Source organism: Nipponia nippon, unplaced genomic scaffold, assembly GCF_047370975.1.
Source record: "Nipponia nippon isolate SJK-2023a ecotype South Korea unplaced genomic scaffold, ASM4737097v1 scaffold_10, whole genome shotgun sequence".
Classification (NCBI taxonomy): Eukaryota; Metazoa; Chordata; class Aves; order Pelecaniformes; family Threskiornithidae; genus Nipponia; species Nipponia nippon.
Window position 1 is genome coordinate 12,348,903 of NW_028262291.1, and position 22,980 is coordinate 12,371,882.

The window sequence follows — 22,980 nt, forward strand, 5'->3', positions numbered from 1 at the left end:
CATAGGTATGCTTTTCTTTTGCTCAGAAGCTTGCACTGCTATTTGAGCAGCCTATATTAGAACAAAATCCAGAGAAACAACTGATGAGATGTGGGGGTTGCTTTGTTGCTTTAAGTTTTCCCTTTGGTAGGTGTAATTCCTTAGGTGCCTCCAGCAGGTATGTAAAATGAATCCGTTGCAGCTCCTTGCAGTCAAGGGTTTATCTTAACTACACCGATAAAGAATAGAAGAAAACCATGTACATTCCCCAGCCGCTTCTTGTTTGAAAGGGCAGGTAATACTAATTGCAGTTCCTAAGGACTAAGTACCTGAAAGGGAGGAATAGGCCTTGGCTGGGATAATGGCCTTAAGGAATCTAACAGCACAGCAATATCCAGTGTGTGGAGCAGCGGAGCTGCTGCTCCAGAGTCCATTTGCTTTGAATTTCCTTGAGAAATTCTGATTGAACAACAAAACAGCCTAATGCATGTCCTAGGCAAAACAATGAAATTACTCTACCAACAAATTCCTATCAATTTAAAACCAAAACAAACCAAACCACTGCTCCAATTAGATTTCACAGTTGACACCCTATGAGCACAACGGCCCTGGGGACAGCGTGACAGACTCCGAAATAGCCTTCAACTCCAGACTGCCAAATCCTAGCAGAAGCAGTTTCAGCTCGCCCAGCAGCTGCAGTGCTGCAGCCTGTCTGCTAAGTTTCCCATTTTCCTCCAGCCCAGGCCCTACTTGGACACAGATGGCCATGAGCACAGGGATGTGGTCAGAAGCAATCGCCAACTGTCACTATTTCTAACATCTGCCTTCTGCACCTACTGCCTGGCACTGCAGACAAGTCTTACGAGACCAGCTGGCAGAAGGGTTCTGCAGAAGGAGTAGGAAGCAAGATAGTCAGTTTGTAATACAAGTTGCAAGATGATATATAGCAGGGACAGGATGGTTCAGACAGTAAGTCTAAAAAGCACCACACGGTACTGTCCTATATCTTGGTAGGAGATGGTTTGGAATCATTGTACGTAACATTTTACCATGAAGTCTTATGTGAAACTGTAGTGGAAAGGGCTGCTCTAACTCCTCATACAGGGTACGAAAGGAGCTTCAAAGCAGAAATAAAAAAATCATCTTGCTTCTGCACAACACTGGTAATGCAGCTGTCAGAATGTACCCAGTTTTGCTGTCTACATTTAAAGGTTTAAAAAACCCAAATACTGACAACATTCCCAAAAAATGTCACAAAAGGAAATAGGAGCTGGAAAACCCACACTGCCATGTGATTATAAAAATGAAACTTATTTGGCTTTCAAGGTGCAATTTGAGAGTTAATTTGATCAACTGTATACAGCTATTTGTACATCCAAAAGAGACCATGAGGCAGAGAAGGGGCTTTTCAATCTCACATGCAGCAATGTAACAAGATCCTAAGCTTGGATACAAGTTCCTAAAGATACTTACTACGTTGGAACAGTTTGAACCCACTGCACTGTGCTTTAACTAGCATTCCCAGGGACACACTCCCAACACGAGCTGCGCGGCCTGTATGCAGGAAGACACGCCAGAAGGAATTCCCAAATAAACCAGCTATAAGGAGTCGCTGAACCTCCGCCTCTGCAAGGACTCTCATCCAGGACTCCTCTGTCCAGGAAACTGCAAACACGGACACGTACAGCACAAGACCAGCACGTTCCCCTGTGCGTAGTGACTACATCTGCAGCTTCCAGATTCCACCAACAGAAGCAGTTGACGTCTGGTTCTGCTTATAAGGATCAGTAGGAAACAGATCACAGAGCACCTGAATAAGTAACAGCCATACTCGGGCAATGTGAACCTCCGCTTATGCTATGACATACAGTCCACAGAAATGCCACTGTTTTACTTGGCACGTGTAGTCATTTAATTTGCAGTTCATACGTACAGAAGTTGCTGCAGCCTTCTATGGGTAAATCTATGTCCATGTGAATGTTAATAACATAACTAAAGACCAGGATATAAGCTGAATCCTAAACATTAACATTTAATTGTTAATCACTGCCTAGTTCAAATATGCTAGATGCTTTAAAGCTAAATGAAAAAGCAAGAAACATATTACTGTCTCGAAGTACACAACATGAAGTACATTACTAATGCACAGTAAACAATGCTGTGTCTAAAACAGTAAAAACCGCTCCGCTTAACATATTATTGTACTTTTAGGAGTACTTGTATACACATTTGAACCCAAATGCATTATATATATGCTTAGTCAGGTTAATAAACATCTTCTGTTTTAGAAACCAATATTGTTTACTGTAAACTCTTCCTGGACCAGTGAAATATTACAAACTACTAGGCTTGGTCAACTTATACGGGAGAGTGAAATAACAATTAATAGATGCCCTATAAGCTCTAAACATTCAGGAAAAGCAAGTCATTAAGCATAGAATACCAGGTGTAGGGAACCTGAATAAGTGTAGTTCATTGAATTCCAGAATGCACCAGTTCCAGTGGTGGCTCAGCTACTGGAATTTATGAGTCTTGAAAAAACCCAAACCAAACGAAAACACTTCCTCTTTATTTAAACCAACATGAATTCACTACTGTTAGGAGGGCAAGGACAGAAAGCAAGGAGACATTTTGTTTCTTTTGTTCGCTTGTATGCAAGGATCACATGACACAGTAGTCACTGCATTTCTTTTAAAGTCCTGCTTCCCTTTGAGAAATAATTCTCTCAAGTGTGCCTCTGCAATTCAGTAAGCTCCTGTGAAATCTTCTCCAGTCCCCTCCAACATATCACACATAGCTCAAGAGCTCAGGTAACCACATCAGACTTATTCTCTGAGAACCAAGATCTTCCTTTTTTTGTTTTTTTTCTCCTCCCTCTCCCTAAATATATTTATTTCCCAAGAGTAAAAAGACTTTCCTGGAGTCTCTCTCATGCTTTTTCCACAGAATATGCAGTACTTTGGCTACCTTTTTTAACTACCTGGTATATTTTGACCTTTAGGCAAGCAGCAACTTCAGTAACAACAAAAGTCTTACACAGTATCGCACAGCTTTTTCTTCATTGGTTTTTAGAAGCAATGCAACTTTTTGGAAGGCTTTAATGACCTGAGCTTTGACCTACCCTAGCACATAATTAATTAGTGTGTATGCTTTTGTGCATTTTCACAATTTCAGGGTGCAATCCTAGCTAAATGAAGCATCTAAACACAGAATCCTTAGACATAGCTTATATGGTCTGATTTGGTTAGGGATTTTTTTATTATTATTTTTAATTGAAATGTTATCATACTAAGAAATTGTTACTAATTTCATTGTTATTATGAAAGGCATCTACTAAAAGAATTTGCACAGATTGAGTTCATATAAGTGTGACAAATGCCCCCTTTGCCTCCTTCCTCCCCCTCAAAAAGACAAAACCCGTCCCATTTTAAGCTGTTATTATTTTGTTCTTCATACAATATATGAAGTAAGCAGAGGCTTTTATGCGCCACGAGTAACAAGCCTCTACCACTAGGTCTATTTGCTTCTACTTGCAAACATTCTGCTTGCCTTTCCAAATTTGTTACAATGCCACTCCAGCCCAATTTCCCCTTAGTGGAAAAAAACCTGGGCTGCATTCCCTTAGCCCGATCTCCTGTTGCAGTTCTTATTCTCCCCTCCCTCAGGAGAAAACCTTTTAGTCAAGGTCACATTCATCGTCAATGAAAAGAAGAAACACAATGACTGACAGAAGCCTATCTTGGAACACATAACGTGCCTTCAGTGAACTCACCTTTTTAACAAATGAAAGCAACTGTTAACAGAAATGATTCCTTAATTCTTTTAATTCCATCATCTCATTCAAGCAATGGTGGACATCAGTTTTCTTGCAATTAAAGGACGGTAGAATTCCCTTCACTCAGCAATTCTCCATGTAATGAATCCAGCCTGTCTTCCTCTGCACCTTTTCAGGTCAGGCTACCCCTTTGCTTTCCTTATTGACCTGACCACCCATGCCATTCCATCTGCAGGCTTTGTGGATAAAACGCTTGTACTTCTCAGTCAAGATGGTTACACCTGTGCACAATGTACAGCTTGAAGCAGTTCCCATTGCCCTTCACGTCTTACCAGCATCAACTTCCCTAAACCACTCTGCCTTCCTCATCTTCCTGCACTGCTTCTCTTTCCTTACGCTGTCTCTCAAATCTCCACAAAAAATCTATCTCAGATCTATTTTATGGATGTTTATCTGTGCATGTCAGAAATAGTGTTGCACTGAATCAGGCATATGCTCTAGATTCAGTGATAAGTGATAAATACAGCAAAAACAAATGCCAAGAGCAGCCCTTCTAATGATACTGAACTTTTCCAGTGCATAGATTAGTAGTATCCACAGCTGCAAACTACCTGGTTTTCTATACACATGCACTTTAACTCATAAATACTTCTACCCCAATAACTATGGGCTTCATGAACTTGACACTGAATCCTCTGTAGCCTTTACTTCAATGCTGGATTGAAGGGAAATCATTCCACATCCCACTGCTAGATTCCCTGCTCACCAGTATACTCATACTGCATTAGCTTTTCAGCTAGGATGCAACAGCTTTACACAATGAGCTTGATTCTTTCCTTGCAGCTCTGTAACAGGCACGAGAGGCAGAAGACACAAAATATTCTGCCCTAGGGTAGTGCAGTAATGCTCCTGGCAGCTGAAATAGTCCCTAGAGCCGGGCAGAGCCCCTCAGGAGCTTGTCTAATTCATACTGATGCCATCCAGAGCAACCCAGAACCCAAGAGAGACAGGAGGTGCGAATCCCTGTGTCTCCAGCTTCTTGTTTGGCTGTACTCATTGCAAAACGCACAGAAGCAAGCCCTATAACGTTTGCATTCACATGAATACAGATATACACTGCTGTGAAGAGAAACAAATTTTCTGTTCTTTTCATTACTAAACGAAAGGATAGAAGAAAAGCTTTCATTATGGTCTTTACAGAATTTTTGCATTATAATGACTGATGGCTTTCCACCTGATCATTTTGTGCTCACTTGCAAGACTGAGGGTAGACACAAGAATTTACCTCAGCATTTCTGCAAGACAGGAGGGGAGAAGTAGTATGCACAGTGCTTTGAAAGTGCAAAATACAGCTTCACTGCCAGTTAACAGTGGTCTGGCACCATTACATGTCATGCTAACACAGGTGCACAGAGGCATTCCTGTCCTTCGAATCTGATGCTAACTCATAAGTCTTCCCATTCACTATCACTTTTGTTTTATATGATGAAACTGAATTTCATCACCAAAGTCAGTAAGTAGCTACTGGAGGAAAAAAAAAAAAAAAAAAGCAGCAACCTCAGAATGAATCAAAAAGTTCAGGGAAGTTAAGGTATAGATTCACTGTTCACTCATGAGACTTTTAACTATACGTTTAAAAAGCAGACATCTGTTAATTTCATATAGTATTGTGCGAGGTCTATAGAATTTAGAAGTATATAAACCCACTCTAACTTCCTTTCTTCAAAGTAACAAGTGGTATTTCAACCCTGTGGTCACAAACAAAAGCTAGAATTTACTTCCTTTTTGTCTAATCAACACTTTAAAAAAAAAAAAATCAGTTGCAACAATCTAGACCAAATGGCATGTCACGGCAGCAACCAGCTCTTGCAACACAGAATTCAGCAAGGGTGTATAAGCCACTCTGGAAACCGCATTCTTCCATGCACAGTTACCCTGGCCTGAGCCAAAGCTCTGCTGCCCCACAACGCTAGGCATCTGAGCTAGTGAGTCTGTAGGCAGAAGAATATGATGTGCAAAAGTCACCGCTATGACATATCCTCAGGTTTGGTTTGCTGACAGACTGAAATAACGGCTAAAGAGAAAGAATACGGAAGGAGGCTTAGGCTGTCATTTTTTGATCCTTAGAGAACTGTACCACAGCTATTTGCAGTGAAGGACACCTCCCAGTGCAGTACATAGATATACGTCATAAAGGTAGCAAACACATGTTAGGTAAACAAATATCCTGGCTTCACCTTTTAAAAAAAAAAAAAAAAAAAAGCAACAACCTTCCCCCTAGAAAGAACAATAGAGACAAACCAGAGTTCCTAATAACAATAACAGCTCCAAGACCAAGAAAGCACAGTAAACGCCCCCTGCAATTAGCAACATTTTATTAAAAGTAAAGTAATATTCAGGTGTAGGTCCTTTACTTTGAAGGTGTATTTTAGCTGAAAAACAGAACTATCAGCTCTGAATTATCTGAGGCTGTTGGGCACAGTGATCTATTTGAAGCCCTGCTCAAAAATCCTCACATACTTGCTTTGGAAGGCAAGACACTCTAGTACACAAAGGCTGAAACTCAGTTCTGAGTTTGTGTGCTGTAGAGCTAAACTCTTATTACTTAATTTCATCCTTAATGCAGGCAACCCAGGAGTTATGTGCAGAATCTGTGTTGACTGCACTTTGCTATGCATCAGCTGGAGAACGTGGGAGAGCCCTGCTGATGGCAGACTCAAGAGTCTTCTCTAAAGTTAGCGTTCTCCTACACAGACAGTTGTCCACCACCTGTGGGGAGCCGAGTGGAGCCAGCCACACTATCTTACCACCTGTGGATTCTTGTCTGTCTAGAGAAATATTTGTCTGGTTAGTAAAGGGCAATTTTCTAGTTCCAGCTTAATCACTGCAAAAGATATCTTTGGTTGCATTCCGGTTAAGTCCAATATGTAAGATATACACATACATTTCCCTCATTTAATAGGAGCCTTATCTTGGGATTTATTAAATAGATGAGCTCACTGGAGGAGAACTCCTATTAAACCAGAAAAAAAAGAGGGGAAGCAGGCAGGGAGAAGGGGAGAAAAAAAAACAGTAACCTTTGATTGTCATGCCAGAAAATTATGCTGGCCAGCTTTCTACTGTACCTTTCTAAATGCAGTTAATACGCGTTCACTGACTGACCTTGCCACTACGTTCGTAATTGTTTTAATTTTGGCATTTTCCATCAGTTAGTTTGGCCCTTTTAGATAAGCAAACAGATTGTACCAGGATCTCCACACTAGTGTCCGAGGGATGTAATAGACAACTTCACTAACAGCTCTTTTGGGAGGTGAATCTTATTTCTTGCTTTCCTTATGAGCAGTACACACTGTTTAGGACTGACTAACAGAGAGACATCCTGAAAATACAGGCCCTAGAAGTGTCCGTTTCGTACTGTAAGTTTCACTGCTGATACTGTTATTAGGGAGGAAGCGCTTTGGGGAAGTTACAGATCCAAACATTACTTGGGTTAGCAGTACATAGGGAAAACAAGATTATTTGGGGACTTATGGGAACTCTATCTACGATGCAGTTTACTTCCCATAGAGAGTGCTTCATAAAAATACTACTTGTAAGTTTGCTTCATAAAAATACTACTTTAAGCAAGATTAACTCTGTGCAGCAAGAATTTTTACAGCAATAACTAGCAGTAGGAAAGATCTCTGCCAGAGAAGAGCAAGCTTGTTCCTGCTCTCTTGAATTTGGGTATTGCCAGAGGGGAAGTGATGCACATTTTGTGCTTTTGAACAACATGAATCCATTTGTAGATTGGCTTATTTAGTAGTAAATAATTAGAAAATAATTAAGATAGGCCTACAGGCATTGAACATTCACTTTTAAATCAACAGCTGAACTTAGCAAGTACAATCCTGTTCATTACAGCTTCTCAGTAATCAAATCGATTGTCTAGGGAGTTAGCCGATCCACACCTCTGTCCTTCGCACCTGTCAGTCACCATGTGTTTTACTATTAATGTCTCTGTCAGCTAGTGAAGTGTTTCATCTGAATGTGGCATGGAGTAAATATCTTGTCCAGGGTTATGCAAGAAAACTGTCAAGTTAGGAGTCGAGTCTCTGCCACTGGAGTCCTACTTGAGTGAATTAGCTAATACATCCTCCCATCCATACGCTTAACAGATAAAAGTGTGAAATTCATTAACATTTACCGAACAACCCATCTGCTTCTAGCCTTGTGATAGACACGGGTACATTCATCAAACACTTCTATTTAGCACATTTTGTATATGACAGTTTATTACCACAACAGTTGCAAACATTCAGTAGCCAGCACACTGAACTCTATAGGGAAAAGCCAAAAGGACTTCTGATGTACTAGCGCTTCACCAAAACACACCAACAAGGATTAAAGTATTGGCCTAAACCCTGAAGTTACAAAATAAGGACTACCTCTTCCAGTTGCATATAGAAACAATGCAAAATGGACCTGAAGTGGTTAAAAACACCAACAACAATTACTGCTTTGTGAAGAAATCTCACCTATTAAGCTGAAGCATTCTCTCTCCAGTAACTTCCTCTTAACTTCAGGAAAGGGAAGCAAACGAAGAAGCTTAACACTGTTGCTTCCATGCTTTGAAGAGAATGCAGCTCCCTTGGGTATAAATACGTCAGGAAATGAAACCAGCTCCTTGATTCCCCTCCCTGTCTCCTAATTACATCCCAGTGTATCTCAGAGGCAGCTATGAATATAATTCAAATAACAATCTTTTTACTTAATATGTCACAGACATTTTATACCAGATACTGATGGCAGCATGAACCCTCAGTTCAGTTTCTGCGGGAGGTCTTTTTTCTTTTGACGTGTACTTTTAACACCTACTTTCAATACGAAGTGAAATTTTTATCCAAAATCTATACAGCTGTTCCTACTATAGTCTACTATGACTTACCCACATGAAAGCAGGAAAATGTACTTGACTGTCTTTAAATGAATTAATCAATTTTAATTAAACCTCCATGTGGATATTTTTATTCATAATCCAAGTGAGCTTCATTTGAGTAACTCTGTTTCACTCCTTTAAAGCAATCTACATACAATTAAGCCCCTTTGATTCTGAGTAAGTAAACAGATGAGTTTAGCATAATCCATTTAACCCACTTACTACATTCAAGTTAATTTTCCCGGCGTGTTCCCATGCCGAAAAATTTTAATATTCTTAAAATAGCGTAATTCAATTGAGTGGTATGCACACACCACTTCACGCATATTATCTACGCCTCACACAAGAAAAGCAAAATTGCTGGAACTCCTACTAAAAACAATGTCATGCCTTTAATCCTTTTCACACTTACCTTTCTCACATTATAAAAGTCTCGATGGGGATTACTCTTTAGTTCTTTAAATTCCGACATTTCATTTAACATCTCATGTAAACTAAATTTAGATTCTAAAAAGTTAAGCCTCCGATGACAATATGTTTTTCTGTAAAAGAAAACACAAAAGTTAACTGTAACTTAAAACTATTTGTATTTCAAGTTCAAAAGGAACTTGAAAGTTTTCACAGTAAAATTTATTTTTTTTTTTAAGAAAAATGGATTTGTCTTGGTCTTCATATCATACTGGTTAACAAATACATAAGCCAATATCCAATATGATTTCAGACCAAAGTTATCAGTGAAACCTCAAACAGAACTCTATATAACCGTGTTATGTCCTTTAAGTTGTCCAAGTATTGTTATCACTATATTTGTGCATAAACTGCCGTTCTTTTAGTAACGATGACCAGAGAAAGCATAAAACCTGTAATAAAATGTGACGTCAATTGCTACTACTCTGAAACTACACCTCCAATAGAGCAGATCACCTCATAAATAACAGAAGCAACCTGTAATCCAGACTTAGTCACTATGGAAAGAATTTTTTTAAATTTCCCCAAAGTTTATTTGCTTTTTCAATGTGGATATAAGAAGCCAAGATAAGATCCAATATACTTTCATTTTTTATGCCTTAAAAACACATATATTATGTAAAAATACTTTCTTCCAAAATAATTTCTTGTGCTCTTCTTAGAAAAATCATGCTTTTTTGTTCCTGCTTGCCTGCTCTTGTCTTCACTTTCATCTTGTTGTTTCTCATTCTACTTTTAACCCATGACGTGGTTTTTCTCTTCACCATCTGTCAATTCTTATTGAATCTACAGTATTTTCGTAGCACTATTAATGTAATAGCCTTCTTTTTTCTGCTTTATTGTTGACAATCTCTCCTCAATGGGACACAAATCCCATTACGGATTTGAAAGTCCGATTCAACCACAGTCTAACTCTATCTCATACTGATCAAGACCTGTTTGTCTGCTGTAGGAAGTCTTTGTTGCATTATACTATTATTCAAGAGACAGGAAGACGGAGGAGTAGGGGTGAGATTTCACCAGTTTAAGAACAGCGAAGATTAAAGAACAATGGGTTCTTGATCTCCAAGCAGCCCTATGTGTGATAGACACAAATGACAGGAAAGCACCTGCTGCAAACAGGGAAACAATAGTGTATGAAGAACTTACCCAACAGGATTACTGACAAGACTTTTTCCTTTTTGTTTGTGTGTATTTATCAGTGAGTATGAATCAGCCTGCAAAAGCTTAATCTGAAGAAGTGAAAGGAGCAGATGATTGCTCCTACATTCACAAAGGTGCTGAGTGTTCTAAGGTGTCCTACCAAGGCCTTTTTTACTTATGGCTTCCTGATAAAGACTGTGAACAAAAAGCTGCAAAAAGAAGGGTCTTCAGTATGACTTTTGTTTGAAGTTTTTCCTCCTTGTCCTTTAATCTTCTCAATATCTGTCTATGGAATATAATACACTGAAACTAGAAATGCATTTACCCATTGCATACTGTAAACAAGCATACTCAAGCTAGCTTTGATTTGGAGCAGAAGTGCTGATAATGCTGGCAGAAGCATAGGCCTTTGCTCTTGAAAAAGTGCTTAGGGAATGGGATGGTTCTGTTCAGCCCATCTGCTTTGCCACTATCAATGTGCAAGGCATGATCATGCTGCAGCTGTCAGACAGATTCAAAGGGGAAAGAATGCATCAGGTATGACTAACTTGTCACATTGTAAGTGAAGATCTCCCAAAGGCAGAAGGACTAGGAATGAAGTGCTGGCAGGCAGGGCAAATTGTTCAGAAGAACAGTCAGGTTGCCATCTTGTTCTGTCCTAGGCTGGATCCTTCCATTTCCTGGTGCTAAGGCCATGAGAAACATTGATGTTTCCAGTCCTCAGCTGGAAAGCAAACTTAAGAACTGGATGTACGTGTTTTCGTTACGCACTGGGCAAGGACATTGCTTTGTCATGAGTGTGTCAGTGACTGTACTAGAGTTGTTGTATTTCTGGTTTTTAGAGATTTCCCAGGAGTCTGATGGTTCTGGGAAATTTCAGACCAATTTTGATTGTGCATGCGTGGATCGATTTTGCAGCACACGAGCAATTAATTCACATCTGGAACAAATCAGACTGAATATTTATGTTGCTGAGCTGTTCTGTATGCTCTACATAGGCAGGGTTTCTCTTGATGCAGCAAGAGAACAGAGATGAAGGAATTCCAGACAACTGTTAAAAAAACCTCTCAAATTCAGCATAGGCCAAAACAACATAAAAAAGGTGACGTTCAAGTTTCAGTTCCCATGCCTCAAGAAGTTTGGGTCAGATTCGACTTGAATGGGAACATTTGGCCAATTTCTTGCTTTTCTGTTAACTGCTTCTCATTTTGCCATGGCTGATGCAAAGAAACTGAAGAAATGAAATATAGTTGTATGTGGGTTTTTTTTTTTTTTTCCTTTGAAGTCTTTCCATGATGCATTAATGCTTGAGAAGGACAAAACAAAACATTACTGTAGAATGAGTACACTGAGGAACTGAATATCACAAAAGTGAGAAGTATGAAACTAAATGTAACCAGCAGCCTGAAGGGGCAGAGAAGAAAAAGAGAAACATACGTTGGACCATCTGCAATTAGAGCAAGAACGTGGCTCAGGTCAAGGGTATAGGTCTCCAGGTCAGGATATGGCAGACTCCGAGGTTCATTGAGTTCCATCATTTCTTTGTTATCATAAACAAAGGGAACGCCACCTTTTATCTTGATAACATAATCCAAATTGTCTGGAGCATCATCAAGATTGTAAGGATCTTCATTTTCTTCTGGGGGTGAATGAAAATCTGGAAATAAAATTTATATTACATTTAGAAGAAATAACATCACAAAAGGCAAAATAGTTACAGAAAGGACTTTCTGCTTCTATAATGCTTCATTTCTAACAGATCTTAATACTTTCATTAAAATCACATTTTCAGTTACTATAAAAGATCTGTTGTTACAACACAGTTTTATTCTGACAGACTTTAATTACAGTCCCTCTCTAAGCTAAGTGCCTACCTTAATTCAAATATTAAACATTATTAGGGTTTTCTGAACAACGTATAAATAGATTTAATACTATTCTTTATTAATGTATGATGGAACAAGTTTCAAAATAAGTTTCCAGAAGAATTTAAATTAGGATGGTTGAAAGTACAGTTGAGATTTTTGAACAATAAAACAGTTGTTGACTTCATACCCACCTTCATTATTTTCTTTTCACCTTCTGATTCACTGTAGTAATTTTGGAAGTTTGTATTTAAGCACACAGTAATGCGGCTGTTCTCATATTGAAACGTCAGAACACAACAGGCTGTGCCTTACTTCTTCACCTCTGCCCTTCCCACAACCCAATGAGCTAGACTAGTGCATACATACTAGGACTGTTTCCTCTTTCTCTCAACCATGAGAGAACATACTTTCCTCATGGCAGAGCAGGAAATATCTAAGACTCAGTGTTTCTCATTCTGACCAAGGCAGTGTTTGGTTTGCAGGTTTTTGGGGGGGGGTTTGGTTGGGTTTTGTGTTTTGATTGGGCTTTTTTCATTTGTGGGTTTCTTTTGTTTGTTTGTGTTTTGGTGGTTTGTTTGTTTGTTTTAAAACTCCTTATTTTTATGTTTAATTGCTTTTGAACAGAACCAAGAAACACAGAAGCCAGAGACAGTTCAACACAACTCTAGTCTTCCCCTTGGCCTTCTGATTGTGACCAAAATCAGAAAGTACCAGAAGCACAGTTGCGATTTGTTCAGTAGTTTTGTAATCCCTTTACACAGTTACAATCTTTTTTCTGAGAATCAGGTAAACACACATACTTCTGGGAGATCCAGCTTATGTGAACACTCAAATGTTATCACTCATGCTAGTGAATGTTCATTGCTTCTTTTACAATATCTTACTAAGGCAACTAGCATAAAATAAGTGTCTCGACTACATTTATGTCAACTGAACTACATTCTTGGGCTCAGTCTTATCACTGAGATTTCTTCTTTTACCTGTTCAGTTAAGCCAAGACAGAAAAGTAATTAACCAGTCCTTTTATTCACCTCGAGCACCTGAATGTATGTTATAAACTGATACCATTTTTATCTCTAATATTCATAACTATCCAGCTCAAACTTGTGCTAATTAAGACATTGTGTAATGAGATTTTATTGTTTATGTTTTAAGTTTAAAACCATAACTGTAAAAAAGCTATTAACCTAATAATAGCTTGGAAATATCTCCCTGGCAACTGTTCCAAAATATCTTTCCTGTCTTGAATATTCAGTATACTGTCCTCTTTACACTCTTTCTGTATAACAAGCGCTTGAAAACATGTTAATTCACCCTCTTTCAACCACTGAGCTAGAGGGTAATTGATTTAAAATGTCACTTTATGGCTGAGAACACATTGCCAACAATATGGGCACATCTGTACAGACCAGAAGTTGCTCCTCACAGGCTAATCCAAAAAACGAGCAGTGCTAACAGTTTAATGCACAAGCAAAGCTTTCAAGACACAACCCACTTAGAGTGACAAATATCATTTATGACATATATAGCGGGGAATACGTTCAACCTAATAAGCCTTGTTGAGAGATCAGAGTTTATTAACCCAGGCAGAATGCCTGACAAATATGACTATACACCTTCCAGTCTTGACCTGGTAAGTGTACCATGCCTGTGAAATTACTGACTCGGGGCTTGCTAACTGGTATGTCTGTATAGTGCTTCAATTTACAATGTAGATGAGATCATAATCCCTTTTATTTCACCATGCCAAGATCAGGAGGAATGACTTTTCGCTTTAAACCATATCCATATATCTTTTCCTGGAGGAACACAAGTGTACTACTTACCATCCCATTTGCTGCAAAAGAAAAAAAGTAATCAATGAGCATCTAGTATGTTTTTTCAGCTTTTGACAGCTTCAAAGTTTCAGATTCGACACAGAATTTATGGTTAGGTCCATCAGTGATTCTCCACCACTTACTAACAGAATAAATTGCAGTGGCAAAGACACTCAGAGAGATAATGACAGAAATCCAACTTACTTTTACTACAGCAGTGCATGGGTTTAATTGTATATTTTAATAAGAACAAGGATATTCACCTGGATACACTTCATCTTCAACCTTCCATTTTTCATCTTGCATGCTACACAAATACTGAGATGTTGTTCTTGGGAAGCGATGGTAGGCAAGACGTGAATACTTTTCTCGAATGAGAAGAGCTTTCACCAGGCTCTTGGCAGCTTGTTCATAATCATCTACTGTAACCTGAAAGGAAAGCCTGGATATATACTGACGAAAATAAAACAGCAGTTTTAGCAACAAACTGAATCCACGCTGGTAACAAGGCAACTGAATTTCCAGCAATGTAAGTGTACGTGGCTGGACCATAAGGATCTTACCCAAGGTCTCAGGAAGCCAGTGACAGAAGCAGAGTCCAAATACAATGTGCAAAACACACACAAGTTTTTTTCTCCTACCATATATTGCCCATTTATTTAATGCCTGATTATGTTTTTATCTATTTGATTTAGTTTTTATGATAAGAAGTATAAAACGACCTGACCTTGATTTTAACTGTTTTACAAATCAATGTGTTCACAAAGCAATTTACAGTTTGATGCAGAGAGCCATAATATACTGGCATTTCACACTTTATATACAATAGCTGCTTGTGCTGCTTGTGGTTTGGGATTCCCTCCCCCCCAGATACAGAAAGGGAAAAAAAAATGGTTTCTTACCCCTGCACAGTAGTCCCCACTAATTGAAACTCTCTGAAACTCTGGTACATCATATGGCACTTGGACTGGCAGAAAAGCACTTGGAAGAACTGGCGTTGCAGGAGACAGAACAGGATTGGCCGACGGGGCTTTCCATTCCTGAGATGGAATTTGTAATGACAAAGACTGGGATCGAATCATCTTGAAACTTTTCTTCCTGTGAATTCATGGTATAAAGCATAAAATAAGCCATGGTGTAAAACATTAAATACACGGGAAAACTGATTACAGCAAAGAAATCACCGCCTAAGAAATTTTACAAATGGAATCTCTCATACCACAGGAAAAATGTTGGTCACAAAATATTTGTGCTTTTAGCTTTTTTCCTATGGACATTTCACATGATATATACTACACACAATTGCACCTACCCTCCACAGGAATACAATATGCCATAATTTATTTACAATCACTGTAAGATGCCCTAAGGTTTGTTTTGTTTCACTTTATACAAATTCAGTTTCAGCAAGTCACTGTACAGAAGGAAAATGTGATCAGTGTGCTTACTTTAGTAGGAGCTGATTCTTAGAGACTGATAGCATCAGAATTGACAAAGTATCAGACAGAAACAAGTGAATGTTATGTACAGTAAGTTGCTGTAAGTTATCAGGCTATTACACACACTTTTCATTCTTCCCAAAACATGCAGGATATAAAAATTTTTATAAACTAGATGCCAAAGCCTTAAAATGTTAGTAAGAACCACTAACAAAGAAAAAGGAATACTGCAATACTCTCTGGAAGCTGCATATTACTTCAGTGACATTCTGAAGAATAAGAGCATGCAGTGCTGGTACAATTAATACCCTATGACCAAATTCCATCCTCTCTTAAGTACTTGTAGCCACCTTTGAAATCAGTATGAAATTCCTGAAAGGCAGTGTTGGATCAACCGCAACTGAAAACAACACAAGTTTTACTCATATAACTGTCCTTGAAGTACACTTCAGTCCTGTAAGACAGGGATGAATACTTGTTCTGTTCCCACATGTAAACAACATACTTATATTATCCCACTTCCCACAGTTAAACTTGTGCAAAACTTGAGGTACAGTTTGACAGAACATATGTCTATAAGACAATTTCCCAAATTAAAAGTGAAACTTACTAGGTCAGGAGCAAAGATATACCACATAGTTGTTTGAATGAAAACATCTAGTTTTTCCTTCTGTGCTTGTTTGTGTCTATGAACATGCCAACTGGGAAACCCACTTACACAATTCAAAACAAAAAGTCTCAGCCTGTATCATCAGTGTGTCATATCTTAATTTAACTAAATTGACTCTTCTCCCTTCTGTTCCAGGAATATGATGCCAAGTGTTTCCCAACTGATTGTCTGCAGCTAACTGGGTACATGGGTTTAGCTATCACTTTCAAAGGCTTCCTTGTTTGCCTGCTTTTTGAAGGGCCTGTACACATCCGAGCCATTTGGTGTCAGACTGCTGCTGAGCTCACATGACTCCAGGAAACAGTCTAGCCAGTCCACTGAAGTTAAGATACTGGAACAGCCTAATATCAGGGTAAGGCTACCTCTCTGACAGAAGAAAATCATAAACCAAATCAATTTTGGCTTCATTAGATTCATGGGTAAACCAAAGGTGGACTGTGCTTTCTTTTTTTGAGGAAAAACACAAAATGTGTGCTTTTATGGATGACAGTGGTTAGATTTTATCTCTGTGAGTTAAGGAAACCTACGAATAACCTCATTATGCCAATACCACTTTTCAGCTTCTCCCTTGATGTTAAATGTCAAGTCTTGGCTTTCATCTATTTTTACAGAGACTAAAAGAAGTATCATACCACTGTCATTTTCTCTGTGTTAAAATTTTCTGTTTCTCTGAATGAAAGCAGAATAAAGGGCGGGGCGGGGCGGGGGGGGGGGGGAAGTGTTTCCTTTTCTGACTCTGTTTACATTAAAGAGTCTTCAGGTTTTGTCCACTTCTACCCAGCTATACTGTTTGTTAAACTTGCATAAACAACATCTATGCTATTGCTGGAAACACAGATAAGACCACCTCATCAATCCAAGCTCCCTAGGGCCCATCCCCACACCTTCTGCACAGTACAGCAGGACATCACACAGGTGCCCTTTGTACCTGCTGTTGACCTTTCTTCTGAAGTATAAGAGGCAGAATGTTATTTACCAGATATTGCAATATTAACTCAAACTCATTTAAAGAACTATTTTCCTCTAAGAAAGCAACTACTGAACAAACCTTTTAGCTGTTTCCACAGACTGTTGTTCTGCCAGTTCCTTCTGCAGTTCCCTTTCCTTGGCCTCTTTCTGCCCAATAGGGCAGTCTTCGGGCACAGTGAATAGCGACAAGGCATCTTTGCTGTCTTCTTCTCGAAGAACTTTAGCAAATACCTTCTCTGCTAGAAGGCGCACATGCTCATCAACCTCAGAGATGTTCAGCTTTGGAAACTGTCTGGGCATCTCGGCTAACAAGGAAGACAGTTGACAAAGTTATAAGTACAAGAAGAACAAAGATATGCAAGAGACTGGGTTTATTTTGTAGTACACCTACCAAAATTAAGAGCTTAGAGCAAAAGCAGAATGAAGTACAACACCTACACAGAATTTAAACCAGTACGCATTACACAAGAACCACAGGTATCCCCTGAGCATCTTTACTTGGGGACCCATACCAATTTGTGAATCAGGAACTTCCTGGCATACCCATGAAAATTCCTAAGATACGTGTGTACAGATTTACCAGTAGATTCCACTTACTTGCATAATCAGATAGACTACTATATGCGATATAATCTATACTTAGCTGCATGTACCTGCACTGAACCTGGAAATCACATTCACTCAGTTGCCTGCCTTCTTCCCCACTCACTAACTTCAAATCAACACCACAAGCAAGTTAGAAAAGAAGGTTGTACATTTCTACCTCGCCCCATCCTTTCCACAAATAAGAAAGTCATGGAGCTGCTGTGAAATAAAATGGGTGCACAACAGGAACAAACATGGTGTAGTTAACTCAGTGACTTTTTTTTTTCCCATTTGTTTTCAGTAGTTCATATCCTGCTTTTGAATTGTATGTGGGAAGCAGATATGATACAGACTTTAATGTCTACTTGGCATTTAAATATTATTTTTTGAAAAAGTGTTTCCTATTTTAAATTTTTATTTAAGTAGCCTTTCATCACAAAATATTTCTATTTTGTTATAGCAGCACTACAGAAAATACCATCTTTAGGGTTTCTTCTGTAGTTTCTTGGCTTTATTTATATTTCATTCTCATACAATCCAAAACATGAATTTTGACATATCTGGTAGCATTCTGGAGGGGAAAAAAATACAGTGCTTGTAAGCTACTGACCAGCATTATTTATTATGTACTATAAAGCTTTTTGAATGCCTTCAGTATGATGGAGTTTGTAACAAATAAGATTAAATTCTTATTACATAAGTTAAAAATAGCAATGAACATGTCACAACAAATGGATCCAAGCACTGCCGGAATGTGAAGCCTAGGTCCAAAACTGGCATTTCAGAATCCTTTTTGGTTACAAAAATGCAAACATTTTATAAGATGGCATTCATTTAAATAACAATGTATGCTGAAAGTCATCATGGAGCATGGCAGTTTTTAATCACTCCAGGCATAACTTATCAGGGCCTTCATTACAGTATTTCTGTAGGCATGCTGCAAGTTTCACATGTTGATATGTGATCCTTTTGATATGTGATCCTGTTGTTTTCAGCCTAAAAGATTCTAATTAACGTCCACCTGTTTTCACAGTTGCTTTGAGAACACTTTTGCTTTTATGCTAAAAGCAAATATAGTATGAAAAGGTGATGAGAGATATATTGACCCATAACATGGCAATTTAGTGATCACCTACATTATTTCACATTCTTATTTTGTAAGAACCAATTCACAGCCCAGTGGAAAAACGTCACTAGTTTTAAAGAACTATAGATCTGACTCCCTGCAGTTTTTCTGCCTGGAGAATATTTGCTTTGCAATTAGCATTAAGTCTTCATAAAATCAAGTATAACTATAGAAGAAATACAAAAATACATACACGTTTAGCTGAATGATTCGATGACAATGCACTACGATGTCTTAGAAGCATCCAAACTTAGATTAGGTTTCTCAATTTCAAAGCTCAATGAAGTCATGGGAGTCTTTCCACTGACCTCAATGAACACAGTTGTCAGCAACAGTAACTGCCACACACGCAGTTGCCAGCAACAAGGGCCTTTTGGGCCACTTCAAGCAGGCAAAACCAGTCTTTATAGTTACTGGACTACAGTAAGAGTGCTAGCAACAATAATAAAGTCTGGAATAAAAATGTTTCTTCTGCTGCTAAATCAGCAATTAAAGTATTTTCAGTACTAGCTGACTAGGACAGGAAAAATCAATTGGTTGTATGTTTATCATTGGCTGAGCGTTTTCCCAATATAAACGAACTTTTTCTTAGAGAACTGTTATCAGAAACAGAAATGTAGTAGGAACTATATTGCATGAGAAACCATACTGTATTTTAAATCATTACAGTAAGATAGTGAAAAGTCAGAATGTATATATACAAGTACGATCCTCTACTGAGACCAAGGTTTGGTTTTTTTCTTTCTTACAGAACCTGATCTCATGTTCTCCACTCAAGCAAATGAGAGACTAAGACACAAAACATTTTGAAAGGTAGGTTCACCCACATCACTGCTAGGTTATGTCACTAAAATGAGTTTAATAAACCTAAAATAGTCGTGAGGCACTTCATGCAATACTCATGCAAGCTGTGCCATCCCGAACTGGAAGAGGGATGAGAATCTTGTATCCAGTATCCTCCTATAGAAGTGCTGTCCTTTACCCAAGGTGAGTGACTGGGAGAGCAACAACTAGACATCTTAATGGGATGGGGAGGAAGTATGAATGCCATTCAGCAACCAGCAAACGCTCTTTTCCTAAATAATTCTCTCTCACAGAAAGGCTGCTTTGGTTGCTCTTTAGTTCTACACCTTTGTGGAAGAAACAAAAGCTATTTCTCTCGAAACATGCTGCATAAGAAAATGATGGAATGATTATTTAAAAAGCAAATATTGATTAGGAATTTAACGGGCTTGAATAAGGAATGAGCACACGCCACGAAAACAGCAACAACGCCGCCGCCGCCGCCTCCAGAGCCCCACGGCCGCCGGTCAGCCGGCAGCGCGGGGAGCCGCATCCCGCCGCCGGGAGCAGGTGGGACAGGGAAGGGCCGGGCGCGGGGCCCGGCCCGCGGGCGCTCCCGCCGCAGGAGCCCCGGACACGGCCGTCCAGGGTCGGTTCCCGCCGGGGCGGCAGCCAAGGTCACCACCACCCCGGGCCGGGCCAGCCCGGCACGGCGCTGCCTCCTGCCTCGGGACTTACCTAGAGCCCCGGGGAAAGCCATGCTGGGGCAGGGCAGGGCAGGGCCAGGCCCCGCCACCGGCGCTCCCGCCGGCTGCGAAGGCTCTGTCAGAGGCCGCTGGCGGAGGAGGCGGGGGGGAGGAGCCGCTCCCGCCAGATGCCGCCGCTCCTCTCTGCCGCATTCACCCGCCGGCCGGCCGCCCCGGTACCGCAGTGCCGCGCCGCCCCTTCCCCGGCCCTTTATGGCCGCCGCGGCCCCCGGGCGGAGGAACCCCCTCGCCGCGCCCCCGGCCCCGCCGGGTCGGCCAGCTGCCTCCTGGGCGGCAGCATTGCGGCCCGGGGCGGCTCCGCAGCAGGTGGAGCCGGGGGCAGGCGGAAGGAGGGCGCTGAGGCGGGGGGCGGCGGGCGCGGCCTCCTGCCGGGCGAGGCCCCAGCTGCAGAAGCGACCCCCGCCTGCCCGCCCGCGGGTCCGGCGGGGCGAGGGGGGGCTGCCCCGCCCCGCCCAGGCGCGGGGCGCCGTTAACGGTCGCCCTGACGGGGCGGGGCGGGGCGAGGCGAGGAGGGGCGCGCGCCCTGTCCGTACCTTTCTGAGGAGACTCCCGCTCGGGGCGGCGGGGGTTGTTCCCCTCGGGAGGAGGACAGCCGCTCCGGGTACCGTCCGGCGCCGCTCGTCCCGCGGCTGCACCTGCGACGACGGGAGTGGCGGGGGCAGGGACGGCGCCTCCCCCGCGGGGCCGTGGCCTCAGTGGGAGCCGGAGGATCCGAGGGAAGCCTGCCTCCTCCGCGCCGGCGGCCCCTTCCCCTTCGGAGGCTTCAAGACAGAACTGGCGCTGTCACATGTCTCCTCGCCGGCGTGGGAGGGAGCTGCCGGGGCGCGCCGCGCCGCCCCGGCCCGGCCCCGGCCCGCCTCAGCCCGCCTCAGCTCGCCTCAGCTGCGGGGTGGCCGGCGCGGCGAGCTCCGTGAGTGCCGCCTTCGCAAGCGCTTATTTCAAAACTCCTCCTCAAAAAGCGCTTTAATGTAGAAAACTTTGGTTCGAGACCAGAACGTCGTGAGGCTGGTGCAAAGATGACACCTGATAAGTAAGTTTGCTCGCGGCGTATCTCTTATCAGAAGTGTTTTCAACAGTGTCCGTCCTTCAGTGTAGTGACACGGTTCAGGTGCTTGTGTATATTAAAAACAAAACAAAACAAAACAAAACAAACTTACTGGGTAAAGAGCCCAAGACAAATAACTAAAGGTCAAAACAAGCATGACTCAGCAGGAATGAGGATCTTAATATGTAAAATAATTTGACCTTATTTTGAGAGATTCCAGGGTCTGAAGCTGAAAGGTTTAGGGATGTTTATGGTAAGTGTGGGTTACAATACTTGGAGTCTAATCTGAAGACACTTAAATATAAAAGTATCTTTACAGTGCAGGGAAGTACTGGGAATGTAGCGACTGAAGAATAAGGCCCTCTGTGTAGAAAGACAAGCAGGATAAAGGTAGATCTCCCAAAACGTGAGGGATCAGGTAGTTCTGTGGCAAGTGTGCTGTCCCACCTATGTCCTCCCAACTTGGTAAACAAAGAAATGCTCCATTCATAAACCTCAGGGGTTTTTGGCTTCAGAAATTCCTGTACTTCACACAGCTGGTGAAGAAATGGAAGTGAAAAGAAAGTAGGTGACCATACAAAGTTTGAGTCGCAAAGAAGAGTTGTAAAAGTTTGCAAAGTCTGAGTTGCAAAGACCAGATATTTTGACTCTTATACTAGTATCAACACAATCACCTTCATGTGCAAATAAAAAACCTTAGAATTATGTCCACATGTGCCAATCCAAAGCGTTTGAAAATGAGTCAGCCATCCAAAATCATAAAAAAAAAGAATTTATTTAAAAATAATACTAGTACTACTAAAAAAAATAGACATCGTTTCTTAGCTTGGAAAAAAGGCTTATGTTGCATGTGCATGTTTCTCCCACAGTAACTCTGAATGTCTTCATCAGCTGCCAGGCTACACCCAGACAAGCCATCTGGCACCCAGGAAACTACATACTGTAAGTGTCTGTAAGTCTGACTCACGGTTGCCCTGCCCACATGATATATGAGTAAAGGACACCTGTTGCTGCTGGCCATTCAGTACACCCGTTGATTGCTGATCTGTTACTCCCGCTTCCATTCTCCTATTCCCCATGTCCTTCTCCCAGCCACCTGCCTGAACGTGCCCAAACTTGCCTGCTTCCCATCCCAGGGTTTGCCTGGCAGTTTGCGCTGCTTAGTGGCCCTCTAATCATAATTGTGCCCTGCCTGGTGGACTCAGGTATCGCATGGCTTCCTGGATTCCTCTTCTCAGCTTAGCAAATGGGTCTTGCCTCCACACTTGATTTAGTCTCACTTCTAACCATGGGACACAAAAGCCTGGAAGAGTTCCCTCTTGTGCTGTTGCTGGCTTTCTACCAACTGCAGTGAAGAAATAACGGTCTCAAAGATAACTGAGTTTTTACAGTTTTCTTTCATGGAAACAGGCAGCTCTGTATGCCCCAAGTGAAAAAAAGGTTGCAGTGTGAATTCACATTCTATGAAGGCCAGAGAATTCACACAGAAGGGAGACCTTAACAAAGAAAAAAGGTTCTATGAGCACTGAAGTGCAAATGCATAAGGACGTAGGACACTTGTTCTAGGTGACCATGACTATTTAAATGAGCTTTCCTTTTATAACTAGTTGGAAACCTTTAAAGGCAAA

General features: G+C 41.0%; 2 protein-coding genes across 7 annotated transcripts in view; one reads left to right on the forward strand and one right to left on the reverse strand.

Moving 5' to 3' along the window:
• AMPD3 (adenosine monophosphate deaminase 3) overlaps positions 1-20,975 on the reverse strand; it is a 34,457-nt gene extending 13,482 nt beyond the window's left edge. Inside the window, exons 1-6 of one of the 3 annotated variants that reach the window (XM_087745130.1) lie at positions 20,841-20,975; positions 17,126-17,351; positions 14,871-15,066; positions 14,232-14,397; positions 11,721-11,940; positions 9,085-9,214 (exon numbers count right to left, since the gene is read on the reverse strand). In XM_087745130.1, coding sequence (XP_087601256.1) covers positions 9,085-9,214; positions 11,721-11,940; positions 14,232-14,397; positions 14,871-15,066; positions 17,126-17,346 — 933 coding nt within the window. In that variant the 5' untranslated portion in view covers positions 17,347-17,351; positions 20,841-20,975. Of the gene's footprint in view, positions 1-9,084; positions 9,215-11,720; positions 11,941-14,231; positions 14,398-14,870; positions 15,067-17,125; positions 17,352-20,278; positions 20,762-20,840 lie in introns of those variants that run through there. The other 2 variants (XM_087745119.1, XM_087745141.1) reach the window with 2 other exon arrangements.
• A 223-nt stretch (positions 20,976-21,198) lies between these two features.
• The window catches only part of SBF2 (SET binding factor 2), a 323,859-nt gene continuing 322,077 nt past the window's right edge, over positions 21,199-22,980 (forward strand). For 3 of the 4 annotated variants that reach the window (XM_087745080.1, XM_087745103.1, XM_087745088.1), the window contains exons 1-2: positions 21,199-21,337; positions 22,222-22,294. In XM_087745080.1, coding sequence (XP_087601206.1) covers positions 22,231-22,294 — 64 coding nt within the window. In that variant the 5' untranslated portion in view covers positions 21,199-21,337; positions 22,222-22,230. Of the gene's footprint in view, positions 21,338-22,221; positions 22,295-22,980 lie in introns of those variants that run through there. The other variant, XM_087745093.1, reaches the window with a different exon arrangement.